This window comes from Triticum aestivum, chromosome 6D (assembly GCF_018294505.1).
Source record: "Triticum aestivum cultivar Chinese Spring chromosome 6D, IWGSC CS RefSeq v2.1, whole genome shotgun sequence".
Classification (NCBI taxonomy): domain Eukaryota; kingdom Viridiplantae; phylum Streptophyta; class Magnoliopsida; order Poales; family Poaceae; genus Triticum; species Triticum aestivum.
This window is the reverse complement of record NC_057811.1, coordinates 19,188,164-19,214,871: the sequence shown is the minus strand read 5'-3', so window position 1 is coordinate 19,214,871 and position 26,708 is coordinate 19,188,164. Positions and strand designations below refer to the sequence as shown.

At 51.1% G+C, this 26,708-nt stretch overlaps 3 protein-coding genes across 3 annotated transcripts; 1 reads left to right on the top strand and 2 right to left on the bottom strand.

The window, feature by feature from the left end:
- Nucleotides 1-9,458: 9,458 nt before the first annotated feature.
- On the bottom strand, nt 9,459-10,338 carry LOC123141057 (nucleolar and coiled-body phosphoprotein 1-like). Its single transcript, XM_044560296.1, has 2 exons — nt 9,980-10,338; nt 9,459-9,905 (listed from the first exon to the last, which is right to left on the bottom strand). Exons 1-2 carry the CDS (start codon nt 10,297-10,299, stop codon nt 9,881-9,883), a joined length of 345 nt encoding a protein of 114 aa, XP_044416231.1. The 5' UTR covers nt 10,300-10,338; the 3' UTR covers nt 9,459-9,880.
- An 8,886-nt stretch (nt 10,339-19,224) lies between these two features.
- LOC123140835 (acyl transferase 15-like) lies at nt 19,225-20,727 on the bottom strand. The gene has a single exon (XM_044560107.1). It carries the CDS (start codon nt 20,680-20,682, stop codon nt 19,327-19,329), a length of 1,356 nt encoding a protein of 451 aa, XP_044416042.1. The 5' UTR covers nt 20,683-20,727; the 3' UTR covers nt 19,225-19,326.
- A 3,790-nt stretch (nt 20,728-24,517) lies between these two features.
- LOC123140834 (cytochrome P450 76M5) lies at nt 24,518-26,344 on the top strand. Its single transcript, XM_044560106.1, has 2 exons — nt 24,518-25,443; nt 25,525-26,344. Exons 1-2 carry the CDS (start codon nt 24,520-24,522, stop codon nt 26,152-26,154), a joined length of 1,554 nt encoding a protein of 517 aa, XP_044416041.1. The 5' UTR covers nt 24,518-24,519; the 3' UTR covers nt 26,155-26,344.
- Nucleotides 26,345-26,708: the final 364 nt, after the last annotated feature.

Below are 26,708 nucleotides of genomic sequence, written 5' to 3'. Positions count from 1 at the left end.
TCTGTGAGTTGTGGTATCGAGCCTGATGAAGAAGGCTCAGCTGGACGACGCCTTACCGCAAGGGGCTCCGTCACCACCTGTACTTACCGCATGGACATAGACGGTCGCACACACTTAACTCGGTTGGGTGGAAGAGATTCCTCGTTGGCAAGAATCTTCGTGTTGGACAGGCCATCCTAATTACTATCAGGAACACCCACCGTCCAGGCTTGAGGATGATGATCGTCGTCGATATCATCTAGAACGACATATCTGTGTGTGGCTATATCATCTATAACTACATATAATGATCGTCGTCGATATCATGTAGAACTACATATGATGATCGTCGTCGATATCATCTAGAACTACATATGATGATCGTCGTCGATATCACCTAGTACTGCTTGAGAATGCATGTTGACTATATATGAAATATTTATCTAGTACTCCCTCCGTTCCAAATTACTCGTTTGAACTAAAACCACGACGAGTAATTTGGAACGGAGGGAATACTACCTAGTACCTATAATGCTTTATGAAATTGATATCTAGTAGTACCTAGTATCTGGAAATTGCAGTTTATTGAAACTGAAACGGGGTAGGAAGCGGGGGGGGGGGGGGGGGGGGATGATGAAAGATATAGCAGTGGCGCGGGGCTAGGAAACCGCTACAGCTAATTAATAGTAGCGCGTTTCGGAAAAGCGCTGCTGATATATTCAATAGTAGTAGTGCGGGTGCAGATCGCGCTACTACTAACAGTTAGCTATAGCGCCGTAGTAGTAGCGCGGCAGCCCGCGCTACTGCTAGGGTTTTCCCTAGTAGTGTGTGGCACTCATGTTGAGGGCGATAACTCGGGGCTTGACGCCTGGTCCCACCCGCACCTTGTGTTGATGATGTACTTGGTGCCGCTGGATCAAGCAGCCGCCTCTGGATGTTGTTCATCTGCTCTTGGAGTTGGCGAAATTCTCGCCGCAGGTCTTCGTCACGTGGCGCCGGTGCTTCATGGCGAAGGAAAGAAAACATGTGGTCGTTGGTGAGAGATCGTCCATCGACTGGTGAAGTGTGGAGGCATGGCGCCCATGCCCCCCATTGAGTATCTTCAAGGTTGATGGAGACTGTAGGGCCCGGTAGAACAGGCTCCTTGCGCGAACGCCGCTTCCAGAACTCCTTCATAATGGCCTGCCTCACCAGTTGCTTGATCTTGGTTGGCTCGTACGCCCAGTCTTCAGAGAACAAGTTGTACGGAGGGGCCTGGGTGCTCTAGAAGTGAACACCTTGTCCGCCAAGTCCCTTGCTCCGAGGGACCAATCCTCCTCCGGCACCGAGCTCTGAGCAAGGCGTGAGGTAATCTGCTGGTGGAGTCGTTGTACCTTGCGATACTTCCTCCTATAGTTCCGAAGAGGGTGCGGGCTTTTCGACAAACGTGCGTTCGCCATGAGTTTCCCCATGTTCTGGGTGATGGCCTCCAAACCTTCGAGCAGCTCAACCTCGGTGCATCGGGGTGCTGGTCGTGAAGGCTTCGACTATGGAAATGGGGTAGGGGCGTGATGGGACGCCGCTCTTGCCCGCCTGTTGGCGGCCTTGGCGCGAAGGCGTTGAGCCGCCTCCATGTCTCCTTTCATATCCACCCTTGTTGACTCCTTCAACATGTCACGTTGAGGGAGTCCTAGACTAAGGGGTCCTCGGGCGTCCGGCCTGTTAGCCATGGGCCGGACTAATGGGCTGTGAAGATACGAATACCAAAGACTCCACCCGTGTCCGGATGGGACTCTCCTTGGCGTGGAAGGCAAGCTTGGCGACCAAATATGAAGATTCCTTTCTCTGTAACCGACCTTGTGTAACCCTAGATCCCTCCGGTGTCTATATAAACCGGAGGGCTTAGTCTGGATCAGGATACTCATAACCATAGTCATACATGCTAGACTTCTAGGGTTTAGCCATTACTCTTGTAATACTCATATTCATCAAGATCAATCAAGCATGAAGTGGGGTATTACCTCCATAGAGAGGGCCCGAACCTGGGTAAACATTGTGTCCCCCGTCTCCTGTTACCATCGATCCTAGACGCACAGTTTGGGATCCCCTACCCGAGATCCGCCGGTTTTGACACCGACATTGGTGCTTTCATTGAGAGTTCCACTTTGCCGTCCTCAAAAGGTTTGATGGCTCCTTCAATCGTCTACAACAACGCTGTCTAGGAGGAAACCTTCCTCCCCGGACAGATCTTCATGTTCGGCGGCTTCACACTGCGGGCCGATTCGCTCGGCCATCTGGAGCAGATCGATAGCTATGCCCCTGGCCACCAGGTCAGATTTGGAAGCTTGAACTACGTCGCGGACATCCGGGGTGACTTGATCTTCGACGGATTCGAGATCGCGGCGGCCGCTTCCTGTCACCCTGATGAACATGACTTAGATCTGTCATCGGGCCATGCCCAGGAGATACCTCCTGCGACGGCTCTGGCCTTAGATCCAGAGCAGGTCGTGCCATCTGAGGACGGGAAGTTCAACCCTGTCATGGAGGCGGCAGATTCCGCGGAGTTGGAGCCGCACACAGACCTAACCTCGCGCAATGCCTGTGTCATCGGAACCCCGGACTCGTTTCCGGCCACGAGTTCCGAACCGTGTGCGTCTGCGGACGACAAGTTTGATCGGTCACCGATCGTCAAATTCAGCGCGGCGGACATCTTCCAGCACTCGCCTTTTGGCGACATGCTAAACTCACTGAAAAATCTGTCCTTGGCGGGTGACTCTCAGCCGAATTATATCCGGTTTGAACTGGAGGCTGATGACGGAGAATTTTGTTTCCCACCCACCACCCACTTCATAGCCAGTGTTGAAGACCTAACAGACGCACTCGATTATGACTCTGAAGACATCGACGGTATGGACGACGATGCTGGAGAAGAGGAGGCCCAAAACCCGCCGTTCACCGGACGATGGACGGCCACTGCCTCATATGACGTATACATGGTGGATACGCCAAAAGATAATAGCGGCGACGACAAGGAAAACCCAGTGGAGGATAGCCACCCTAAGATACAACCAAAGCGCCGGTGTCAGCGGCGCCGCTCTAAATCGCGCCGCAACAAAGACAGCAGCACCGGCACAGGAGATGACAACACTCCGGACGGTGCCGAACACATAGAAGACCCCGACGAACAAACTGCCGAACAGGGCAACCGGGAAAATGGGCAAGTCAGCCCTGATGAACAGGCCATAAACGAAGACTCGAAGGACGGTAGTTATCATCCGCTCTCCATGGAGGAGGTGAGCCTCGACAACGAGGATTTTATTGTTCCTGAGGCACCTCTCGAGCAGGAGCACTTCAAGCGCCAGCTAATAGCCACCGCAAGGAGCCTGAAAAAGAAGTAGCAGCAGCTTCAAGCTGACCAAGATCTCCTCAACGATAGATGGACTGATGTCCTAGCAGCCGAAGAATACGGCCTCAAGCACCCATCAAAAAGTTACCCAAAGCGCAAACTGCTACCTCAGTTCGACGACGAGGCGCCGAAGCCCGTGCCATCATTGGGCAACGCGGCTGACCGACCACCACGTGGACGGGATAAAGCGACAACTCAAGCCGAACACCAGACTGCCCCACCCCGCCGTAAAGGCAGGGATAAAACACCTCGGGGTTACACATATGACCTTCGGCATGACTTGGACAGCAGAGCAGGACATACAAGGTCGATCTACGGATCGCGAGGACATGCCTCGACACGCGACGACGGCTATCTATTCGGACGTGACAAACCTAGTCAGGCCCGGGCCAAAAACCGCAGATGGACTCCATCGGAACTACGTCGCGACGCGGCCCGATATAGAGGCACCGCACACCCTCTTTGCTTCACTGATGAAGTAATGGATCATGAATTCCCAGAAGGGTTTAAACCCGTAAATATCGAATCATACGATGGAACAACTGATCCCGCTGTATGGATCGAGGATTTTATTCTCCACATCCATATGGCCCGCGGAGATGACCTCCACGCCATCAAATACCTCCCATTAAAACTCAAAGGGCCAGCTCGGCACTGGTTAAACAGTCTGCCTGAAAATTCCATTGGCAGCTGGTGCTACCTCTTGAGTACTGCGTTGGTTTTCCCTTGAAGAGGAAAGGGTGATGCAGTAAAGTAGCGTAAGTATTTCCCTCAGTTTTTGAGAACCAAGGTATCGATCCAGTAGGAGACCACGCACGAGTCCCTCGCACATACACAAACAAATAAATCCTCGCAACCAACGCGATAAAGGGGTTGTCAATCCCTTCATGGTCACTTACGAGAGTGAGATCTGATAGATATGATGAGATAATATTTTTGGAATTTTTATGATAAAGATGCATAGTAAAATAAAAGGCAATAAAAATAACTAAGTGTTGGAAGATTAATATGATGGAAAATAGACCCGGGGGCCATAGGTTTCACTAGTGGCTTCTCTCAAGAGCATAAGTATTACGGTGGGTGAACAAATTACTATTGAGCAATTGATATAATTGAGCATAGTTATGAGAATATCTAGGTATGATCATGTATATAGGCATCACGTCCGAGACAAGTAGACCGACTCCTGCCTGTCTACTACTATTACTCCACACATCGACCGCTATCCAGCATGCATCTAGAGTATTAAGTTCATAAGAACGGAGTAACGCTTTAAGCAAGATGACATGATGTAGAGGGATAAACTCATGCAATATGATATAAACCCCATCTTGTTATCCTCGATGCATGGCAACAATACAATACGTGCCTTGCTGCCCCTACTGTCACTGGGAAAGGACACCGCAAGATTAAACCCAAAGCTAAGAACTTCTCCTATTGCAAGAAAGATAAATCTAGTAGGCCAAACCAAACTGATAATTCGAAGAGACTTGCAAAGATAACCAATCATACATAAAAGAATTCAGAGAAGATTCAAATATTGTTCATAGATAAACTTGATCATAAACCCACAATTCATCGGTCTCAACAAACACACCGCAAAAAGAAGATTACATCAAATAGATCTCCACGAGAGAGGGGGAGAACACTGTATTGAGATCCAAAAAGAGAGAAGAAGCCATCTAGCTAATAACTATGGACCCGAAGGTCTGAGGTAAACTACTCACACATCATCGGAGAGGCTATGGTGTTGATGTAGAAGCCCTCCGTGATCGATGCCCCCTCCGGCGGAGCTCCGGAAAAGGCCCCAAGATGGGATCTCATGGGTACAGAAGGTTGCGGTGGTGGAATTAGGTTTTTGGCTCCGTATCTGGTAGTTTGGGGGTACGTAGGTATATATAGGAGGAAGAAGTACGTCGGTGGAGCAACATGGGGCCCACGACGGTGGAGGGTGCGCCGGGGGGGAGGGGGGGTAGGCGCGCCCCCTACCTTGTGCCCTCCTGGTTGATGTCTTGACGTAGGGTCCAAGTCCTCTGGATCACGTTCGTTCCGAAAATCACGTTCCCGAAGGTTTCATTCCGTTTGGACTCCGTTTGATATTCTTTTTCTGCGAAACTCTGAAATAGGCAAAAAAAACAGCAATTCTGGGTTGCGCCTCCGGTTAATAGGTTAGTCCCGAAAATAATATAAAAGTGTATAATAAAGCCCATTAATGTCCAAAACAGAATATAATATAGCATGGAACAATAAAAAATTATAGATACATTTGAGACGTATCAGCTGGGAGGACTTGGAAGAAGCCTTCCTTGACAACTTCCAAGGCACATATGTCCGGCCACCAGATGCCGATGACTTAAGTCACATAGTTCAACAGCCTAGGGAGTCAGCCAGGAAATTCTGGACTAGATTCCTAGCTAAAAAGAACCAGATAGTCGACTGTCCAGATGCCGAAGCCCTAGCGGCCTTTAAACATAGCATCCGTGAAGAATGGCTCGCCCGCCACCTCGGCCAGGAAAAGCCGAAATCTATGGCAGCCCTCATGGCACTCATGCCCCGCTTTTGTGCGGGTGAGGATAGCTGGCTGGCCCGTAGTAAAAATATGGCCAGCGATGCAAGCCCCTCCGAGGCCAAAAACAGCAACGGCAAGCTCCGACGCAGTAGACACAAATGCCGAAGCAATGGCGACAATACCGATGACACTGCTGTCAACACCGGATTCAGCGGCTCCAAGTCCGATCAGCAGAAGAAGCCGTATAAAAGAAACAATCAGGGACCATCCAGCTTGGACCGCATACTCGACCGTCCGTGCCAAATCCATGGCACCCCAGACAAACCAGCCAAGCACACCAACAGAGATTGCTGGGTTTTTAAACAAGCCGGCAAGTTAAATGCCGAGAACAAGGAAAAAGGATTGCAGAGCAAGGACGATGACGAGGAGCCCCTGCAGCCAAACACGGGGGGACAGAAGAAATCCCCCCCCCCCAAGTTAAAACGGTGAACATGATATACGCCACCCATATCCCCAAGAAGGAGCGCAAGCGTGCACTCAGGGACGTCTACGCGATGGAGCCAGTCGCCCCAAAGTTCAACCCGTGGTCCTCCTGTCCGATCACCTTCGATCGCAGGGATCACCCGACCAGTATCCGTCATGGTGGTTCAGCCGCACTGGTCCTCGACCCAATTATAGATGGATTCCATCTCACGCGAGTCCTCATGGATGGTGGCAGCAGCCTGAACCTACTCTATCAGGATACAGTGCGCAAAATGGGTATCGATCCCTCAAGGATCAAGCCCACAAAAACCACCTTTAAAGGTGTCATACCAGGTGTAGAGGCCTGTTGCACGGGCTCAATCACACTGGAAGTGGTCTTCGGATCCCCGGATAATTTCTGAAGAGAAGAGTTAATCTTCGATATCGTCCCTTTCCGCAGTGGTTATCATGCACTGCTTGGACGAACCGCATTCGCTAAATTCAACGCGGTGCCGCACTACGCCTACCTCAAGCTCAAGTTGCCGGGACCACGCCGTGTAATAACGGTCAACGGAAATACAAAGCGCTCCCTCCGTACCGAGGAACACACCGCGGCCCTTGCAGCAGAAGTACAAAGAAGCCTTTTTAGGCAGAACCTCAATTCGGCAGTAAATTCCCCCAGACACCGTCAAGCGAGTCCGAACTACTCTGTGATAGGACGGTCCAGCTTGTCCAGAGCTTGACTAGCAATCCGGCCTCCGTCCCAATCCCGATCAAGCGGTGACATTTGTGCCCCGCGTACATAAGTACGCACTCAAAATACCATGGGCACGGACGGAGGAAAAGCTAGACCATGATCCATAATGCGGCTCAACCGCCCCTGGATCCGCACACCTTCACTTTTTCTTTTTCATTTCAGGTTTTTCTCTTCTCGAGGCTTTTTCTAATAACCTGATCATCGGACCGATCACGGGACGGCTACACCAAGGAGGCAAGGAGCTTTGACGTACAAGGGAATCCCCAGGTGGTCTCTGCTAACGATTGCTATACATGTTTTACATACCCGCACGCAGCTCGCTCTTGGTCATGGCATGTTAAATAGCCTGTTGCTTATCGCACTATTTGTATCAATACGCCTTGACGTATTTATCAAATTATAATGGAAACAGTTTGCGGCCCAAAATTTTAACGCCCCAACTTATTACCTTTGCTGTCTTCCTGTTTTCCTTTGTTTTCTGTTGATAATCTTATCACATAGCACCCGTACACTTTGGTATGTTTCATATTTGGCAGGGGCTTCATAGCGCCCCGCACTACGGCAACAAAGTCCGAACACTTTTACAGTATAGTTCGGCACCTTGAATTTAGTATTATATGCATTGGCTTACTACCTTACGTTCCGCTATATCGGCTAGGGTAGTAAAGGGAGAACTACTGCGATTGTGTCCCGGTTCATCCGGATGAGCACCTCAGTAGAGAAAGCCGAAAACTGACTGTCATGATGCGGCGAGAGCCGGTCAGCTGTTCGGAGGATTCAAATCGATAGAAGTTTTTTCCGCATTATGCGAAGGGTCGGTACTTACCTGATCAGGTGTTTACGACACCCTAGTTTGGATGTTAGGGGCTAAGTGAGGGTGATAAAGCGTTATAGTCCGATTGCCTTGTTCGTTGCGCTAAACACCTCCTTCAAGGACCAAATAATTGGATCAAGAGTGTTTAGATTCCATCCCGAACACCCCCGTACTACCTATGTGGGGGCTGAAGCCGACGACTGGCCAACCCTCAGATTTAATAAACGGCCGCACAGGAGGTAAAAATTTAACACAAAGCATTATATTACACAAATTGTCTTTGTTTCATAATACAGGGCGAGACAAATATGAATGTATTCATTCAAAGATCACATCCTTCGCACATTGCTCTGCCACAAGGCGGGATCCCTCCAGGACACTATCAAAATGTAGCTCGGGTCGGCGGTGCTCCTTGCCCTCAGGTGGCCCCTCGGTCATCAGCTTCTTGGCATCCATCTTCGCCCAGTGCATCTTGGCGCGGGCAAAGGCCATCCGCGCACCTTCAATGCAGACCGACCGCTTTATGACTTCAAGCCGCGGGCAGGAACTCACAAGCCGCTTCACGAGTCCGAAGTAGCTGTTGGGCATGGGCTCGGCAGGCCAAAATCGGACTATTAGGTCCTTCATGGCTAGTTCGGCCGCCTTGTGCAGCTCGACCAGCTGTTTCAGCTGGTCGCTAAAGGGCCTCGGATGTTCTAGTCCAAGGTACTGAGACCAGAACAGATTCTCCGTAGAGATCCCTTCTTCGGCTCGATAGAACTCTGCAGCATCTGATATGCTGCGCGGCAGATCCGTAAACGCCCCTGGAGAGCTCCAAATTCAGGTAAGTAAAAGGAACGTTTCCTTTGCAGATTTGCTTCGCATAATGAAAGCCTTACCCGCCGCAATCTTCTTGGCCGCCTGGATTCCTGGAGGGCGCTTTGGGCTTCGGTTCGGGCATCTTGTGCGCTCTGGCGGGCCTTGGCAAGCTCGGACTCCTGAGTCTTAGAATCATGCTCCAAGGACTCGTACTTCTTGACGGCGTCCTGGAGCTCTTGCTGGACCTCGCTGACCCGAGCCTCCTGCTTCTCGCGCGCGGCGCTTTCCTTGGCCGCTTTGTCCTCGGCCTCGGCTAACGCCTTCTTGAGGACTGCCACCTCGGTCATGGCCCCTAATAAAATTCATGACACTTTAGTCAGCACGAACCATTCATCCTTCCTAAATATACAAGCAGGTTACTGCATACCTTGGCTGTCCTCCAACTGCTTCTTCACGAGGTCGAGCTCTTCCTTGGCCCGCTTCAGATTCTGCTTCAGTCCGGAGACCTCTGCAGTATGAGCGGCAGTAGCCAGCAGCGACGCCTGCTTATTCACATAGACATCTTATCTTAGACTTCAGCGAAAATTATTTTGATCCTCTGTTCGGCTTTTTCTCTCCGAACACCGAAAAGAGCATCAGGGGCTACTGTCTACACTGTGATATTCTTTCTAAAATTACATTACTTACCTCAAAGCCTGTTAGAAGGCTAGTGCAGGCTTCGGTCAGTCCCCTTCTGGCGGACTGGACCTTCTCAATCACCGTACCCATAAGGATACGGTGTTCATCCACAATGGAAGCGCCTTGTAGCGCTACCAGCAGATTATCCGGTGCCTCTGGTTGGATAGAGGTCACCGGCGGAGCAGGCATCCCTCCTCCTTTCAGGGAAGGCTGCTCGCCTGACTCCAGAACCCTATGGGTCTCCGGAAGGGTATTCGGCTGGGGGCCGAATTGTATATGGCCCCCATCGCCAGTCCCCATGGGGGCTTCCTCCCCCATGTGTCCGGCGGTCGAGGAATCATCCTCTGACGCCACCCTGACGGCCTCCTGAACCTCTCCCTGGCCTTCGAAGGTCCTTTGGGACACCACCTCGTCGTCACCCTTGGCCGGAGGAGAACGAGCGGCCGGCGAAGACTCACGGGCCATCGCCTTTGAATCTAGCGAACCTCCTGATGAGGATCACAGGGGGCTGTCGTGGGCCGGCCTGTAATAGCATAATTCAACATATTAGTGCCATGAAGCGGAGACATGGACGTGCACAAGTTTTTTGGTACTTACGATGCGGCCCGGGGCTTGGTCCGGGGGGGTCGCTCTGGACTGCTGTCGACGTCCCACACAGAGTTATCCATGAGGGCGCGCTTCCCCCTCTTGGGCGCCTCCGCCTCCAGATTTGTGGAGGTCGTCCCCCTTTTCCTCCCCTCATCAGGGGGAGATTTTTTCTCCTCCTCCTCGTCATCGTCTTCGGCGGTGGACGAGTGAGACTCGTCATCTTCGGATGTCATGTCCGAAGCACCTTTTCGGCGAGGGCCACTCTTGGCCCCCTTGGCCTTCTTCTTGGCCTTCTTCTCCGGCACCTCATAAGGCGTCGGAAACAGCATCTTCGTCAGAAGTGGGGTTTCTTGGTCTTCGGGTAGCGGAGCCGGACAGTTAATCCGCCCTGCTATCTCTATCCAGGCCTGAAAAAACTGATCTAAAGGCTTAGACTCCTTCCTCAAAATATGCCAGTAAAGGGTATACCTTGAAAACATGAAAGAACTTACCAAATTAGCATGGCATTTTAAGCTAAGCCCGCGATCCTCGGTCGTGGGCGGTGGTGTCTCGCTGGCCTTGAAGAGCACTTTCCAGATGTCTTCGTGCGTCGTGCCGAAGAGCTCTAGTAGCGTCTGGTGCTTGGCCAGATCGAACTCCCACAAATAGCAAGTCCGGCGTTGGCATGGAAGGACCCGGCGAATGAGCATAACCTGGATCACGTTGACGAGCTTGATTTTCTTGGTTATCATGTTTTGGACGCATGTCTGGAGCCCAGTCAGCTCGTCCGAAGAACCCCAGGTCAGACCCTTCTCTTGCCAGGAGGTGAGCCGCATCGGAACTCCGGATCAGAATTCAGGGGCCGCCGCCCCGTTGGTGTCACGCGGCTCGGTGATGTAGAACCACCCCGACTGCCACCCCTTCATCGTCTCCACAAAGGAGCCTTCGGGCCAGGTGACATTGGGCATCTTGCCCACCATGGCGCCTCCGCACTCTGCTTGTTGGCCGCTCACCACCTTCGGCTTCACATTGAAGGTCTTCAGCCATAGGCCGAAGTGAGGTGGGATGCGGAGAAAGGCCTCGCACACGAAAATAAATGCCGAGATGTTGAGGATAGAGTTGGGGGCTAGATCATGGAAGTCCAGCCCGTAGTAAAACATCAGTCCGCGGAAAAACGGGTGGAGAGGGAATCCCAGCCCGCAGACGCAATGTGTGAGAAACACAACCCTCTCATGGGGCTCTGGGGTAGGGACGATCTGTCCCATGGCCGGGAGTCGGTGAACGATCCCCTTGGCCAGGTATCCGGCCTCCCGGAGCTCCTTGATGTTCTTCTTCTTGACGGAGGAGGCCATCCACTTGCCTCCAGCTCTGGATCCGGACATGGTTGAATGCTTGCTTGAGGCGGAAAAGTTGAGTGCTTGGGCGCTGGAGCTCAAGGATGGGAGGGCAGAGAGAGAGAGAAGGCGTTGGTGAAGAAAGGGAATCCTTATCCCCTTATAAAGGCAGTAAATATCAAGCGCCTTCCCACTCGCCTTAAAACTCGCCTATTCCCAAGGGCTGTGCAAATGGCACGGTTGGGTTACCCACGCCTGCATTGATGAGAATCCCGCAATAAATGGACACGATCTCTACTTTGACAAGACGTGCCAATGGAAACCGCATCTCGAAACGCGGAACGGCAGACGAAAACGGTTTGAAATAATGACCGGGTGGATGTGATGTCACATTACGAAAACGTTGTCAGCGGATTAGACTCGTGGGATATTATACTCTCTGCGGCTGTGTGTGGTGCTTGTGTTACAGGTCCGGATACATTCTTCGCGTCTGAAGACTATCTTGGAGTATTCGGGAAAGGGAACCCGCCTTGCAATGCCGAAGACAATCTGCGCGCTGGACACCTCGTCATTGAAGACTAGTTCAGGGGCTACTGAGGGAGTCCTGGATTAAGGGGTCCTCGGGCGTCCGGCCTGTTAGCCATGGGCCGGACTGATGGGCTGTGAAGATACGAAGACCAAAGACTCCACCCGTGTCCGGATGGGACTCTCCTTGGCGTGGAAGGCAAGCTTGGCGACCAAATATGAAGATTCCTTTCTCTGTAACCGACCTTGTGTAACCCTAGATCCCTCCGGTGTCTATATAAACCGGAGGGCTTAGTCCGGATCAGGATACTCATAACCATAGTCATACAGGCTAGACTTCTAGGGTTGGTAGATCAACTCTTGTAATACTCATATTCATCAAGATCAATCATGCAGGAAGTAGGGTATTACCTCCATAGAAAGGGCCCGAACCTGGGTAAACATTGTGTCCCTCGTCTCCTGTTACCATCGATCCTAGACGCACAGTTCGGGACCCCCTACCCGAGATCCGCCGGTTTTGACACCGACAGCCGCCTCACAGGGCCGTGCGAGGTGGCGTCGTAAAGGCCACGTCGCCTTGGGCTGGTGCTGCGTGAAAGTGTGACCTGTGCGCCGGCGACTCTACGGACGTGTACGCCACGGTCTTGTACTATGTCGCTGCAAACTCCGGCTCGGTGAAGGATCTGTACGCCGTTGACCTGTTCGTCGGGACGCGTGCCTCGTGAAGGAGGAACCGGTCTTAGATACGTCGTTGCGGATATGGGTTCCACAAAGGACCTGTACGCCGTGATGGGAAAAGCGAGTCTCGGGCTGCGCCGTCAGCGAGCTCCGGCTCCGCCGCACCGTCCCCTCCAAGAGGGTGACGCAAAACCTGTACACCGGTGTCTCCTTCGCCATAAACCTGTCCACCGTAGCCTTGTCCGTCGCAATCTATGCGCCCTGAAAGGAAAGGCGAGTCTTGGGCTGCGTCGTCAGCGAGCTCCGGTTCTGCCATGCCGTCTCCTCCAAGAGCGTGATGCAAAACCTGTACGCCTGTGTATCCTTTGCCATGAACCTGTTCACCGTGGCCCTGTTCGTCGCAATCTGTGCGTCGCGACCTATACACCATGGGCTATTCGCCGAGCGCCATGAAGGCCGCCATGGTAGAGCGTCGGGGCTAGCGGTTGGGCTGCGTCGTTGAAGAGCTCCGGCAGCTCTCGACTAATCTCCAGCCAAGAACATGACACCTGAAAATGAAGGGCTTGGCGTAGACAAACTTCAGCGGTGTCGGTGTAGTTTTTTGGTCCGGTGCGGTCATCTCCGGCGGCGGCGACGGGATCACACGAGTGTCGTCTCCAGTTCCCGGTAGGTACCCTCCGCGTAGCGCATGCATGCTAGATGAGAAGGAGACAGAAGAAAATAGATGTATTAGATCAAAATCTCACCCTTCGGGAATGTGAGCTTGGTGTCCATGTCGCTGGCGCCGGTGTTCTCGCCCGGCTGCGTTGGCCCGTCGATGCGATCTGGTCTTCTGCCGTCTGCGTGGCCGCGTAGATGTGTGGGTTGTGTTGTCGGCTGCGTGCGTGAGATCTGCTGTGTGCGGCCGCCGGCTGCGTGGGTGTGTTGTCTTCTGCCTAGGACGAATTGATGGATGGATGCGTGTTTGCTGCGTTCCTCCTGTGATGTGTGATGGATGGGCGCTGGTGAATGGATGGATGTTGGAGGTGCGCGTGATGGATGCTTGCGTGCGTGGGTTCTCCCCTCTTTGGCCGTGCGTTAGCCCGTCCACCGTGAGCTGCCGCATGAGTATATATAGGCCGCTGAGGTAGGCCGCAGGGCGGCGTGTAGTGAACGGCTGCTCCCGATTTTCCTGGAAGAGATATGGATGCATGACAATGTGCTTATCTCTCCGCCCATCTGGTTGCGTGGCTGCAAGTGGGCCTTCTCCTGGTTGAACGCGTGATCTCCTAATTGATTGTGCTAATCTGTTCTTGTGCTGAGAATATCCAGGTCAGACTAGATAGGGCAACTTGTTCAACTTCCTTCATGCAGTTGTTCCCGGCGACCGAGGTGCAACACATACTGACCGAAGAATCTGACCACCAAGCATTGCTTGTCCGTGTTGCGTCGGCACTGGCCGACAACAGGGCACGTCCGCAGCGTCATTTCATGTATGAGGCGGCTTGGACAAGGCACGCGGATTATGAGGCTATGGTGACCAATGCATGGGAACGGGCGCATGCAACCAATCAGACGCAGCCGGGGATGGACGCGGCATGTAAACAACTCGCCCTCATGGCTAAAGCCATGCAAACCTGGAGTAGGGAGGTTTTTGGCTCTATAAAAAAACAGATTAGTCATCTCAAGTGGCAGTTGAAAGATGCAAAGGAAAGGGCGATCCGAACAGGATATAGGCAGGAGATTAAGGACATAGAGGACCAGCTGCATGATCTATATGAAAGAGAAGAGATTTACTATAAGCAACGATCAAGGGTGGATTGGTTACAGTATGGTGATCAAAACACACAGTACTTTCAGAACCGAGCATCACATAGGAAACGGAAAAATACAGTAAAGGGGCTGCGGAGAGAGGATGGGACTAAATGTACGGATGATGAAGGTATGCGTGAGATGGCTGCAAGTTTTTATGCCCAGCTCTTCACTTCAGAGGGATCGAGGGATGGAGAGAAAATTCTGCAGCATATTGATACGCTGGTTACGGAGGAGATGAACACGAAATTGTCAGCCCCGTTTACTGATGAAGAGATTGAGAGAGCGTTGTTCCAGATGGAGCCCGTCAAAGGCGCCGGGGCCAGATGGTTTCCCGGCAATGTTTTATCAACGACACTGGTTGTTGGTAAAGGACGAGGTGTGTGCGGCCATCCGAGAATTTCTGGCGGGGAAGATGATGCCGGAGGGCTTTAATGACACCGTGATTGTGATGATACCCAAAGTGTGCTCACCAGATATGCTCAGTCGGTTTAGACCAATTAGCCTATGCAATGTCCTCTACAATATTGCGTCGAAGGTGTTGGCAAATAGGCTTAAAGTGGTGTTACCATCGATGATAGCGGAAGAGCAGAGTGCATTTGTCCCAGGGAGATTAATCACGGATAATGTTTTGGTGGCATATGAGTGTGTTCACGCTATGAGAAAGAGGAAGAGAAGGAAACCCCTTTGCGCAATTAAACTCGACATGATGAAGGCATATGATAGGGTGGAGTGGATTTTCTTCGACCAAGTAATGGCAAAATATGGCTTCTCCGCTCACTGGAGGGAGATGATCATGAGGTGTGTGAGGACTGCGAGGTTTTCAGTGAAGTTAAATGGGGGATTTTCTAGAAGTTTTGTCCCGTCAAGAGGCCTTCGATAGGGTGATCCTTTGTCACCATATTTATTTCTGTTATGTGTTGAAGGTTTTTCAGCTTTACTCAAGCATGCCCAGGAGGAGAGGAAGATTAAGGGTGTATCGTTTGGGAGCACTGGCCCCACGGTCACTCATCTTTTATTTGCTGATGATAGTATTGTCTTCTTGGAGGGGTCTCAAGATGACTTTCTATGCTTGCGGGCTATCTTGCAGGATTATGAGGAGGCCTCGGGACAAAAAGTAAATTTGCAGAAATCTGCGGTATTTTTTGGGAAGGGTAGTGAAGATGGGGATAAAGAAGTGCTCAAACAAGCGATCGGTATATCTTCTGAGGCCCTCAGTGAGAGGTATTTAGGCCTTCCAACAGTGGTGGGAAGATCCAAAGATGGGACTTTTAAGTATGTTAAAGAGAGTGCCAAGGGGAAAGTCTCAGGTTGGAAGGGCCAAGGGCTATCCAAGATGGCTAGGGAGGTGCTTATGAAATCGGGGTTGCAATCTACTCCTACGTTCACCATGAGCTGTTTTCAACTCACAAAGAAAATGTGCGGGAACTTGTCATCTATATCTTCAAACTTCTGGTGGGGTGAAGCAAATGGTTAGAAAAGAGTACATTGGATTGCTTGGGATAAAATGTGCATAAGAAAGCATGAAGGTGAAATGGGGTTTAGGGATCCAGAAGCGTTTAACCAAGCGTTGCTTGCCAAGCAAGCCTGGAGACTGATGCAGGAGCCCAATTCCTTGTGTGCAAGAGTGCTTAAGGCGAGGTATTATTCAGAAGGATCCATCCGCAATGCCACTTGTCCCGACGGGGGTTCTTTCACATTCAGGAGCATACTGCATGGTCGAGACCTTCTCCCGGAGGGGCTGGTGTGGCGCATCGGAGATGGATCCCATGTTGGCATTCATCATGATAATTGGATCCCTCGCAAGGGAAGCTTGAAGCCACTGGGCCAAGTGTTTGTTCCTGGGATGACGAAGGTAATGCATTTACTAAATGATTCTAACACTGGTTGGGATCAAGAAAAGGTGCAAAACATGTTTCCGCCAGCGGAAGCATCCGAGATTTGGCAAATACACGTGGGGGGCCGACGGTAGAAGACTATCTTGCATGGAATCATACGAAGAACGGTGTGTTTTCAGTCAGGTCGGCTTACCATCTTTTCATGGAGCAGAAGAGGGCAAGAAGGGGCATGCCGGGCTCATCATCGTCGGTACTGAACCACAGAGCTTGGATGAATTTGTGGGACACGGTGGCTCCGGGCAGAGTTAAGGTACATACCCGGCGGCTTATATGGAATGGACTTGCAGTAGGATCTGAACTACATCGACGAAAGATCAAACCAGGTGTGTTTTGTGTGGTCTATGGAAGAGAAGAGACAAATTTACATAGATTTTGGAGCTGTCCTCATTCGGCAAAATTTTGGAAAATTCTGCACTCGGAATTGGGAGTGCCGGTGGCAATCCCGCTGGAGACAATCTGCTCCCAAAGTGCACTATCTCATTGGCTCTTGAGCTGGTTTGCTGAAGCATCGGCGGATGAGCGAGCGACTTTGGTTCAGGGGTTATATGCTTTATGGATGGCACGGAATAACACTCGGGAAGGCAAGAAGATTGAAGAGGCGGCAGACATGGCATCAATGGTCCGAAGACTAATGGAGGAGTGGCAGACAGTCCATGGCAAGGTGAGCAAAACCCCTAGGGAGGTTCGACCGCAGCGGTGGAGCACTCCAGAAGCAGGATGGGTCAAAGCTAATGTAGATGGGGCGAGCACTAAGGGAGGGGAGAAAGGGGCTGTGGGTGTGGTTTTCAGAAATAATGCAGGAGCGTTCCTCGGAGGTGCATGCCATTACCACCCGACGGGAGGTGATCCGGTAAAGATGGAGCTGCTCGCATGCAAAAGGGCGGTGGAACTGGCGGAGGCGTTCAACATTACTAGCTTGCACATAGAGATGGATTGCCAGGAGGTGGTGCGCAATGCGCAAACTTCAAAGCGAGGAAGCCGACCTCTCGATGCTGGGGCCGATGATCAAAGAGGTGAAACATATGCTGGCAACAAGAGAAAGATGGAAGGTGACATGGGTAAGGAGAACGGCGAACGGCGCTGCGCACGGGTTGGCCAAGAAGGGGGTAACAAATAATCTTAGCAAAATTTGGGTGCAAGCACCACCAGACTGTATTCTTCACATAATTTCGGCAGAAATTCCTGCCTTTCATGAATAAATAGAGACGTGGTTGATTTTAAAAAAAATCTGTTCTTGTGCTTCTTGACGAGCACGTCCCGATGGTTTGCATACCTGACTGCTGTTCGTGGGCTTGCCTTCTAGCCGGATGCATGATCTTGACGCTAAAAATACATGTTAGGTATTAAATACATATAGATACCCGCCGACCAGGGCGCCGGTATACGGGTATTGGAACTGACGCGCAGGCATTCAAGTGTATGTACGATTCAGCGAGGCGTCACCGACAACTGCACTGGGCCTTTACCTCTGCAAAGTTAGCTAGTTCCACGATCAAATACGAGTGGAGTAGCTCATACCATGCATGTCATTGGAAAGTATACGTGCATGCAGGCATGCATGAATGGTACGTGAAGCAAGACTGGTCAATCAAGTGTGTTTATGCACGTACGTGTGTACTTATCAAATACGCCTGTGCTTAAGAAAAATCATTCACATCTAAACTTAAACTTCTCAAAAATAGAAAACACAAAAACACGTCAAACAACTGCTGGACCCCTGATTTTAACTGGTGGAGGTGAGCGCCAAGCCCCGCATTTGCCCGTTTGTGTAGCAATGCCGCTGGAAGAGCGTGTGGCGGTAGTCTGAGAAGGTCGAAGCCAAACCTCTTTGTGACGTTAGTCTAATTTTCACCGAACTTGACTTGCACATAACATAAGAGCATCTCCAACAGGCGTGCGGAACTTGCGGCGCACCGAAAAAACCACCATTTTGGCGCGTGAGAGGCCGTGCGGCGCGCTCCCGCAGGCGCGCAAAATAAATTGGCGTGCTCGGGGAAAAGCGGCAGCGCGCGCAGTAGTTTTAGCGCGTGACGCCCAGCGAGCTGGTTAAAAGCCGCGCGCCTTCGCCCGCCAACCGCCAAGTTCCCTCCCGCCGCGCCTTCTCCTCCACCTTTTCTAGCGCCCCGCCGCCGCCACGCCTTTTCCCTCCGTCGGTTCCAATGCCCTGCCATGCCGCCGCGCCCCCGGAGTAGCTCGGGCTACCACGGCGTCCGCCTCCGCCCCTCCCGTGTGTATTACGTGGAGATCCGCTCTGGCGATACACGCCCCGGGCTCGTAACATTCGACACCGCCCACGAGGCCGCCCGCGCGTACGACGCGGCGACGTGGTGCCTCGGGCGGCCTCGGTCGCAGGTGAATTTTTCCGACATGCGGACACGCGAGCAGGCGCAAGATCCCGCGCCTCCCTCGCGACTAATCAGCGACGAGGATCACCGCCTCCAGCGGAGGCGGGAGCGCCGCCTCTTTGTCGCCGAGGCGGACTAGCACACCATCTTGGTGTGGCGCGAGCACTTCCCGCAGGATATCGCCGCCGAGAACGAGTTATGGGCGCAGAGAAGGGCAGAGCGAGCCGTGCGTCGGGCGGACAAGCGTGCGCGGAAGGAACTGGCGGAAGCCCAAATCGAGATGGCACCTATGTCGACTCGGGACGATGAAGATCCTCGGTGGCTCGACGCGTTTCCGTCGTCGGGCTACACCGCCGAAGAGGACGAGGAGTAGTCTAGCATCGTTTTATCTATTTTTATTAGGGTTTCATATTTTTTCGTACGTGTTGATATTTTTTCCAAGCGCCGACTGGTCGCGCGCTGGATTTTACCGCGCCTGGTGAAGCGCTACAGCGGCACGCTAAATTTTGCACCGCCTGGTAAAGCAACCACCCTCCGGCGCGAGCTAAAATACTATTTCGGCGCTGTGAAAAAAATTAAGCGCGCCGTGGTACCACGTTGCTGTTGGAGATACCGTGTTTGAATTTTTTGGGGTGGTTAGTTAGAAAGAAAGAAGTCTAGTCAGCGATGTAATTGCGTGTAAATCTTTGTATGTTTAGCATTATTGGGGTACCTTATTCACTGGAACAACTCAACGACAACGGTACACCACCACACCACACATACGGACGTACGTGCCACCAACAATTCAGTTCCTAATTAGTTACTCAGGCGCACGATGCATGTACGAGCTGGTCCAGCTCGGCGAGCAACGCGGCGGCGTGCTCCGCCCTGACGCACTGCGTCAGCAGCCTCTCACCGTCGGCCGCCGTGGCTTCCCTGCAGGATACTAACGCCATGCACGGCAGCGTCGACTGCTGCCAACGCGACACCACCCTTGCCGGGGCGCCGCCGCCAAAGTCGGCGTCGTCGAACCTGATGTTCCGCCAGCTCGTCATCATCACCGCGTTGTACCCGAACGCCGCTGCTATCTGCTCCTCCCCCATCCCGTGCACCGCGCCGCCGCCGGCGGCACTCATGCCTCTCAGCAGCTCCGGGACTCCGTCCTTGGCGCGCTTGATCAGATCCACCAAGCCGTTCATGCCGTCGTCCCAGGCGCCGGCCACCTCTCCTGTGGTCGCGAACGCCAGCTGCGCGACCGCGCAGTTTCCATAGTACCCTGCCGCCACGCCCACGTGCTTGCGCACGTTCACGGTGAAGGCCAGCGGCGCCGGCGTGGACATGTCATAGCCGTCGAGGTCGTCGCCGATGATCGCGCGTGTGCGGCACCGCCAGAGCACGGCGGTCGTGGCCTCGAACGTTGTGCAGTACCCGGCCTTGTAGTCGGACTTGATACGGTCGATGAGCTTGAGCGGGACGATGATGTCTAGGTAGACGAGGCTCTGGCCGCCGAGGTCCAGCATCAGCCACTGCTTCGCGGCGACCACCGACGGCGAGAGCAGAGGAAGGGACACCGCCCGCCCGTCCCTGACCGGCGCCACAGACGGCACCAAGACATCATCGGCTTCAGCGCGGGTGAGCTCGCCCACGGCTTGCAGGAACTGCGCAATGCCGGTGGCGTCGGCCAGCGTGTGGTTCCACGTCACGCCCACGGTGAACCCGCCGCAGGCGAACTCGGTGACCTGCATCAGCAGCATCGGGTCGATGCTCCGGCAGCCCTCAGGTGCCGGGTAGTAAACGGCGAGATCGTCAAGGAGGCTGGTCGAGAAGGGCGCGTGCAGGAGCCCGTGATCCTGCAAGGCACATCCCGCCGACGCGGCCACGAACGGCACACCCTCACCGGTGCACGCGACGTGCAGGAGCACGCCGTCTTCGTCGGCGAGGCGGCCGGCGATGGTGTGGTAGTGGGCGAGCGCCCGGGAGAGGCCCTCCTTGATGGCCTCCACGGGCTGGTGAACCGAGCCGTCGAAAACGAGGAGCACCGTCACCTGGAAGTCCACGTAGGCCATGTCCCACGACGAGAGTTGCACCAATTGCGTCGCTGTCGTCTTCCCGGGCACCAGCACCGGCTCTGTCGATGGCCGGACCATCACCGGCGGGGACTTGCTCACCGCCAAGCTCATCGGGATTGCTAGCTAGCTTAGCTAGTCTCGGTGGTCTAAAGCAGACAGAGGTTCGTCTTGATGTGGAATGGATCATGGTTATCATAGTGAGTTAGTATATACTCCCTCCGTTCCGAAATATAAGTCTTTTTAGAAATTCCACTATGAAAACTACATTCGCATGTATGTAGACGTCTTTTAGATGATAGGTTCACTCATTTTGCTCCGTATGTAGTCTATAGTGTAATTCCTAGGAAGACTTATATTTAGGAACGGAGGGAGTATATACAAGCGGAGTATGTACTCTACTTAATTTGTGAAGCATGCATTTACTCTACTTAATTGGGCCGGCTCACTAGTGCCACTTGAAATACATTTACTCTACTTAATTTGTCACACTTGAAATGCTTATGATTTTCTTTTAAAAGCATGCATGTGTTTTTTTTTTCATTTTTGTGTTTTTTAATCCCGCGAATCAACTAGGGAGGCCTTATTTGTGCCTAGGATTAAGTCAAGTTTTTTTAACAGATTAAGTCTGTGTATTTGGGTAGGCATACGCCCTGTCATATTTTGTTATAATCCTAAGTTTTGTTGTCAGTATAGTTACATTCGTTTACAGAAAATATTTGCCATCTTGAAAAATATTCTCCGCCATAGGAATGCAATTTCTCTCTTTTTCATTTTACACAAAAAGCACTAATGCTCTTCACACACATCAGTGCTTCACTTTTTTGTGAAGAATAGTTGTGCTTTCACGCGTGGAGCACAGCTGTGCTTCGTTTTTAGGGAAGCACAAAACCACAATTGTGCTTCACATTTTGAGCAAGCACAACTGCTCACATTTTGAGAAAGCCTACTAGCTTTTTGCCCAAATTCTATAATGTGGTGCGTGCATGCAGTCTTGGACAACGATTACCCTTAGCTGAAAAGATGGGTGTTACATTAGCACATGCACATGAGAGTGAGACAAACATTGGTAATAATGCTAGCATCTATGCGCACTGTAAATTGGAACGGATGGAGTATGTCAATGCGGACGTTTTTCCAAAAAAAATTGTAACTTTGAAATGTGATTTTGATTGTTTGATTAAAGGCTTTATGTAGGCCGAGCACCAAAATGCTGCACTCAATTCAATTGCGCTAATATTTTCCGGATGTGCAACTATCACGATTTCCTAGCACGCATGTTTCTACCCACAAACGTGTCAGAATGTAAAGCAACGATCACGATTTCCTAGCAGGCAGGGAGATATACATGGTGCTCAGCTGCTTGTTGCCGAACCAAATTAAAATATGTGAAGCGTGGTTCGCGTGGTGTGCCAACTTGTCAAGTGCGTGATTTGGTATGCTATTTTTTATTCTCTTCATTCTATTTCATTTTTTACAAAGAAGAATTCATAACAAACACATGATGCTCAAAAACAGATCTGTATTTTAGGGATGCTAGTTCCTCCAGGGCGATACTTTTCGAAGACCACGAAGAAATCACCTGTGCGCCATAAAGTGATACTTCAGTCTTGTTGTAAAGCTGTAAGGACAGCGGTAACCTCCCATATTCAATTTCAAGCTCCTCTTCTATGAAGCCTTGAGCTGCAGCGCCAAGTCTAGCTAGGTTGACAATATTTCAGGCATATTTCAGCAATTGTACATGGAAAAGTATTTCGTAGCAATTTTTTCCGATTCGAACAGCAATGGAATTGTACATGGAAAAGTATTTCGAAGCTGAAAGAAAGCAAGCGTCGTCATTGTACAATACAACAGAACTGTGTCGAGCATGTGCCTCGTCATCTTACTGTTTTTGATATGCAAATACATAATTAGAACTGTCCGGTTTTACAGAATCCATGAAGCTATCTTGATCCCAGACTTCCTAAATCAAAGATGACTATTTCTTGGGGTGCAATATACTTTTACATTCTAGCTTACATGTCCTTGTTTATCCTTGTCCATATATGCCTATTCCTCCTTCATAATCACTTTTTCCTCATCTTGGTGTCTCGCAAGGTCGTTGGCATCCTCTCTTTTCCAATAACACCATGCAACTGGGTGAAGAGGTTTTGTGTTTCGGGTGTACTCAAGTTTTTTTTTCACCCTCTCGTTTTTGCGGGTGGCGTAGGTCCTCTATACAACTAACAATGGCGACGAAGAGGAGATGACGGCGGATGCACTTCATAAGGGGACGTCCCTGTGGTTGATAGGAGAGAGGGCAGTAGTGGCGACAATAATAGATGATATATTTTTATTGCAGAGAGAAGAAGATTTGGAGGAGATAATGGAGCACCCACATGAAGGGAGAGATCAAGAAGCCATGGTGGTCGCCCCACTTTATATATAAAGCAACGACTATACATATATACAAACATCCACACAACACACGACACCACCACACACAACAAACACACCAAGGCAAGATACAAAAGGTGCCGCTGCAGCACAACACCACCCCAAAGCCACCAAGAACACTGCAAATGCACAATACTTCAAATCTGCCTAGATACAAGACTTCGAGTACAGGTAGATATCGGCCTGGGTTGACTTCCCGTCTGTTGGTGTACCCCCGGTACATGGCACGGTCACCCTCCCTCGCTGTAGTATACACATGCTGGCGGTAGCCCGGCTACTGTTGCTGCCACCCTCCCTCTCACACGCCTAGGGCAGCCGCTCTCCCCCCTATCCTTGAAAACACTAATTAAGGGGCACCCTTGCAAAGGTCATTCCCACCTCCTCTGGTGGTGACAAGTGGCACACCTCATGTGCAACACTTGTTCAATTCGAGATATTTGGTGAGATTTCTACCGACGCACACGAGGAGATGGGTGGGATATTTTATTTCTTTGTTTCGTCTATTCAATTTTCAAAATAATTTGTCTCTCGAACCGTGTGTCCAAATCATGAACCGTTTTCACAATTATGTTCCTCGCGTCCAGTTTTAAAACTACATCCCCATGGTGATGGGTTTCAACGAATCTTTATTGGGAAAATGTTGTAGTGCTCTAAAACAGTAGTAACCCGTGCTTCAAAACTGAACTGTGCTTCGCTTTTGGGGGAAGCACAGATCTACTTTTTCATGCGAGTAGCACAACCATGCGTCACGCGGAAGCACATCTATGATTCACTTTTTGGTGAAGCATAGTTATGCTTCCATGCGAGGAGCGCAACTGTGCTCCACTTTTAGGAAAGTAAAAAACCAAAAAAGCATATGTCCATCTAGAACTTTTTTAGAACATTTGAAATGTGATTTTGAATGTTTCAAAAAAAGACACCATGTAGCCCAAGCAGCAAAATGTTGCACTCAATTTAATTGCACTAATATTTTCCTTATGTACCATTTTCATTGTTTCTACCCACATATGTGTCATAATCTGAAGTGATGATCATACCCGCGAGGACTAAGAAACCATAACCTAAGGTACTGACCGGACTGGAAGCGTCAGGATTCCCCTCCTCGTTAGCGGCCGCCAGACAGGCAGGTAGAGCGGAGGTGAAGCCTAGCAAGAGAATTTGCCCTAGCCGACAAGAAATAGGGGAGGAGAAGACTTAACTGCACTAATATTTTCCATACCGGCCGTTTTCAATGTTCCTACCCACATAGCGTGTCATAATCTAAAGCAATGACCACGATTTCCTAGCATGCATGGAGATATTAGATATGGTGCTAACTTGTTGCCTAATGAAATTAAAATATGTGAAGCGTGGTTCGCGTGGTGTGCCAACTTGTAAGTGTGTGAGTGTTATGAGAAAGGGAGTGGCGTGAAACGGGGTTCACCTGGTGCGCCGACTTGTCAAGTGGACAGGCAGATTCATGTATAAACACGCAACACGTGATTGCACTCTCCATACAGCTAGCTAGCGCCAACAATGTGGTTCTTGGCATTGCTGGCTTGCATAGCAGTAACAACGCTGATCACCATTCATATGGTGCACATCCTGCACAAACACAGCCGAAAGAGAGTTTCTTCTCCTCATCCGCCCGGCCCTGCCGGCCACCCCATCCTCGGCAACTTGCTCTATGTCATCGGCCCGCTCCGCAACAACCCACACACCACACTCGCCTCCCTCGCTCAAACCTATGGACCCATCTTGTCCCTCCGCCTTGGTCTGACCCGCACCATCGTCGTGGTGTCATCCGCCGCTGCGGCTCACGAGGCCCTTGCCAAGAATGACACAGCGCTCGCGTCCCGGCTTGTGCCAGACACCGTCCGCGCCATGTCGTATGGCACGACGTCCATGGTCTTCCTTCCAAGCTCCAACCCACTGTGGAAGCAGGACCGTGCCATCATGGGCGCCCACTTCTCATCCAGTCGGGGCTTGGACACGATCCGGCCCATCTTGGAATGCCATGCAGGGTGTCTCACCGAGTACTTGAGGGCATGCTCTCGCACCGGCATGCCGGTCATAATCAGGGAGGCCGTGAACCGCACGGTCCTCAATGTCATATCCAACATCCTCTTCTCTGAGGATGTGGTGGACTTGCACGCGCCGGGGGCCCAACCTTTCAGGGGACTTGTAGTGCCGGTTCTAGAGGAGTGGTCAAAATCGAACGTCTCTGACGCCTTCCCATGGCTCGCACAGATTGACCACCTCCTCGGCTCGCGCCGCCGCATCTCCATACATCTCGCCAAACTGTTCAACTTCTTTGACCAACAGATCGTTCAACGCCAGTTAGCAAGAAATGGCACTAGCACTAATGGCAGTGAGAAAAACAACGACGTGCTGGACGTTCTCCTCGCGCGACACGCCATGTCCAAGCTCACTCGGCAAGAAATCATCACGTTCCTAACAGTACGTACGGTCACTGAGTACTTGTTTTGCTTACAAATATTGTATGTATGTGGAATGTTCATTTGTTTTATTTCTATATAGGATATGTTCATCGCCGCAAGTGACACGAGCACGGTTACTGTGCAGTGGGCTATGGCGCAGCTACTGCGCCACCCAGAGAAGATGAAGAACGTGCGTAACGAGCTCGCAGCATGCCTTGGAGTTACATCCAGTGACTTTGTCAAGGAGAGCGACCTCGACAACCTTCCCTACCTCCATGCCGTGGTGAAGGAGACGCTGCGGCTGCACCCAGCAGTACCATTGATACCACGGGAGGTGGCTGCCGACGGAGTGTCACTCGGTGGCTTCCCCATCCCTATCGGAACAGGGGTCGTGGTCAACTTGTGGGCAATCGGAAGGGACCCTACGGTATGGCCTCAACCTAACAAGTTTGTGCCTGAAAGGTTCTTGGCTGCAGGTGCAGGCGAGACCGTGCACTTTCAGGGCAAGGACGGCTCTATCTATAGGCCATTTGGCGCTGGCCGGAGGGTGTGCCCTGGAATGGACTACGCTCTGCGATCAGTGCCTCTGCTGCTAGCCTCACTTGTCCACAAAACGGAATGGAGACTACCTGATGGCATGGCACCCGAGGATATTGACCTCAAGGACCGCTATGGCACTGTGCTGAATCTTGCTACGCCACTACGTGCCGTGCCAGTGTCCACCGTGTGACGTGGATGGTTGCTCCAACAACATTATCTGCCGACATATATATTTCCTATATATCAATAATCTTGCGGACTTGTTTAATTATTGAGATGCTATTATCTGCCGACATATTTATTTTGAGAAAACATGTAATCTCTCCTATACTATTCCTAAATTATCTCTAGTAGAGGCTTCTACCCTTTAAGTCTTGTAATCTATATATAGTTATATACTAGCCTGCGAGGCTCAGCAATACAACAAGCGATGCCACCAATTGTCTCCTCGCTAATCCTCTTACATAAAATATTGATACAGAAGAGAAACTGAATGTCCCGGATAGGGAAATCAACTACTCCATAAAATCAAGTAATTTTTTTATCAATATCTTGTGGGCTTGTTTAATTATTGAGATGCTATTATCTGCCACATAATTTTGTTGGAAAAAAAACTTATAAGGCTTGTAAAGTTCAACTAGTCCAACAAGAATATCGGCTTAGAGGAGAAATTGAATATTTCCCAGGCAGGGAAATCACCTATTCCATAAATTCGAGTTTTTTTAATCATTTCACCATCTTTTT

Bases quoted from the DNA above. Each gene is read 5' to 3' on its own strand.
- LOC123141057 (XM_044560296.1), bottom strand. From the start codon at position 10,299: ATGCTGTTTCCGACGCCTTATGAGGTGCCGGAGAAGAAGGCCAAGAAG. The intron at 9,906-9,979 runs GTAAGTACCAAA...ATGCTATTACAG, and splicing joins ACCAAGCCCCGGGCCGCATC to GCCGGCCCACGACAGCCCCC.
- LOC123140835 (XM_044560107.1), bottom strand. From the start codon at position 20,682: ATGAGCTTGGCGGTGAGCAAGTCCCCGCCGGTGATGGTCCGGCCATCG.
- LOC123140834 (XM_044560106.1), top strand. From the start codon at position 24,520: ATGTGGTTCTTGGCATTGCTGGCTTGCATAGCAGTAACAACGCTGATC. The intron at 25,444-25,524 runs GTACGTACGGTC...ATTTCTATATAG, and splicing joins AAATCATCACGTTCCTAACA to GATATGTTCATCGCCGCAAG.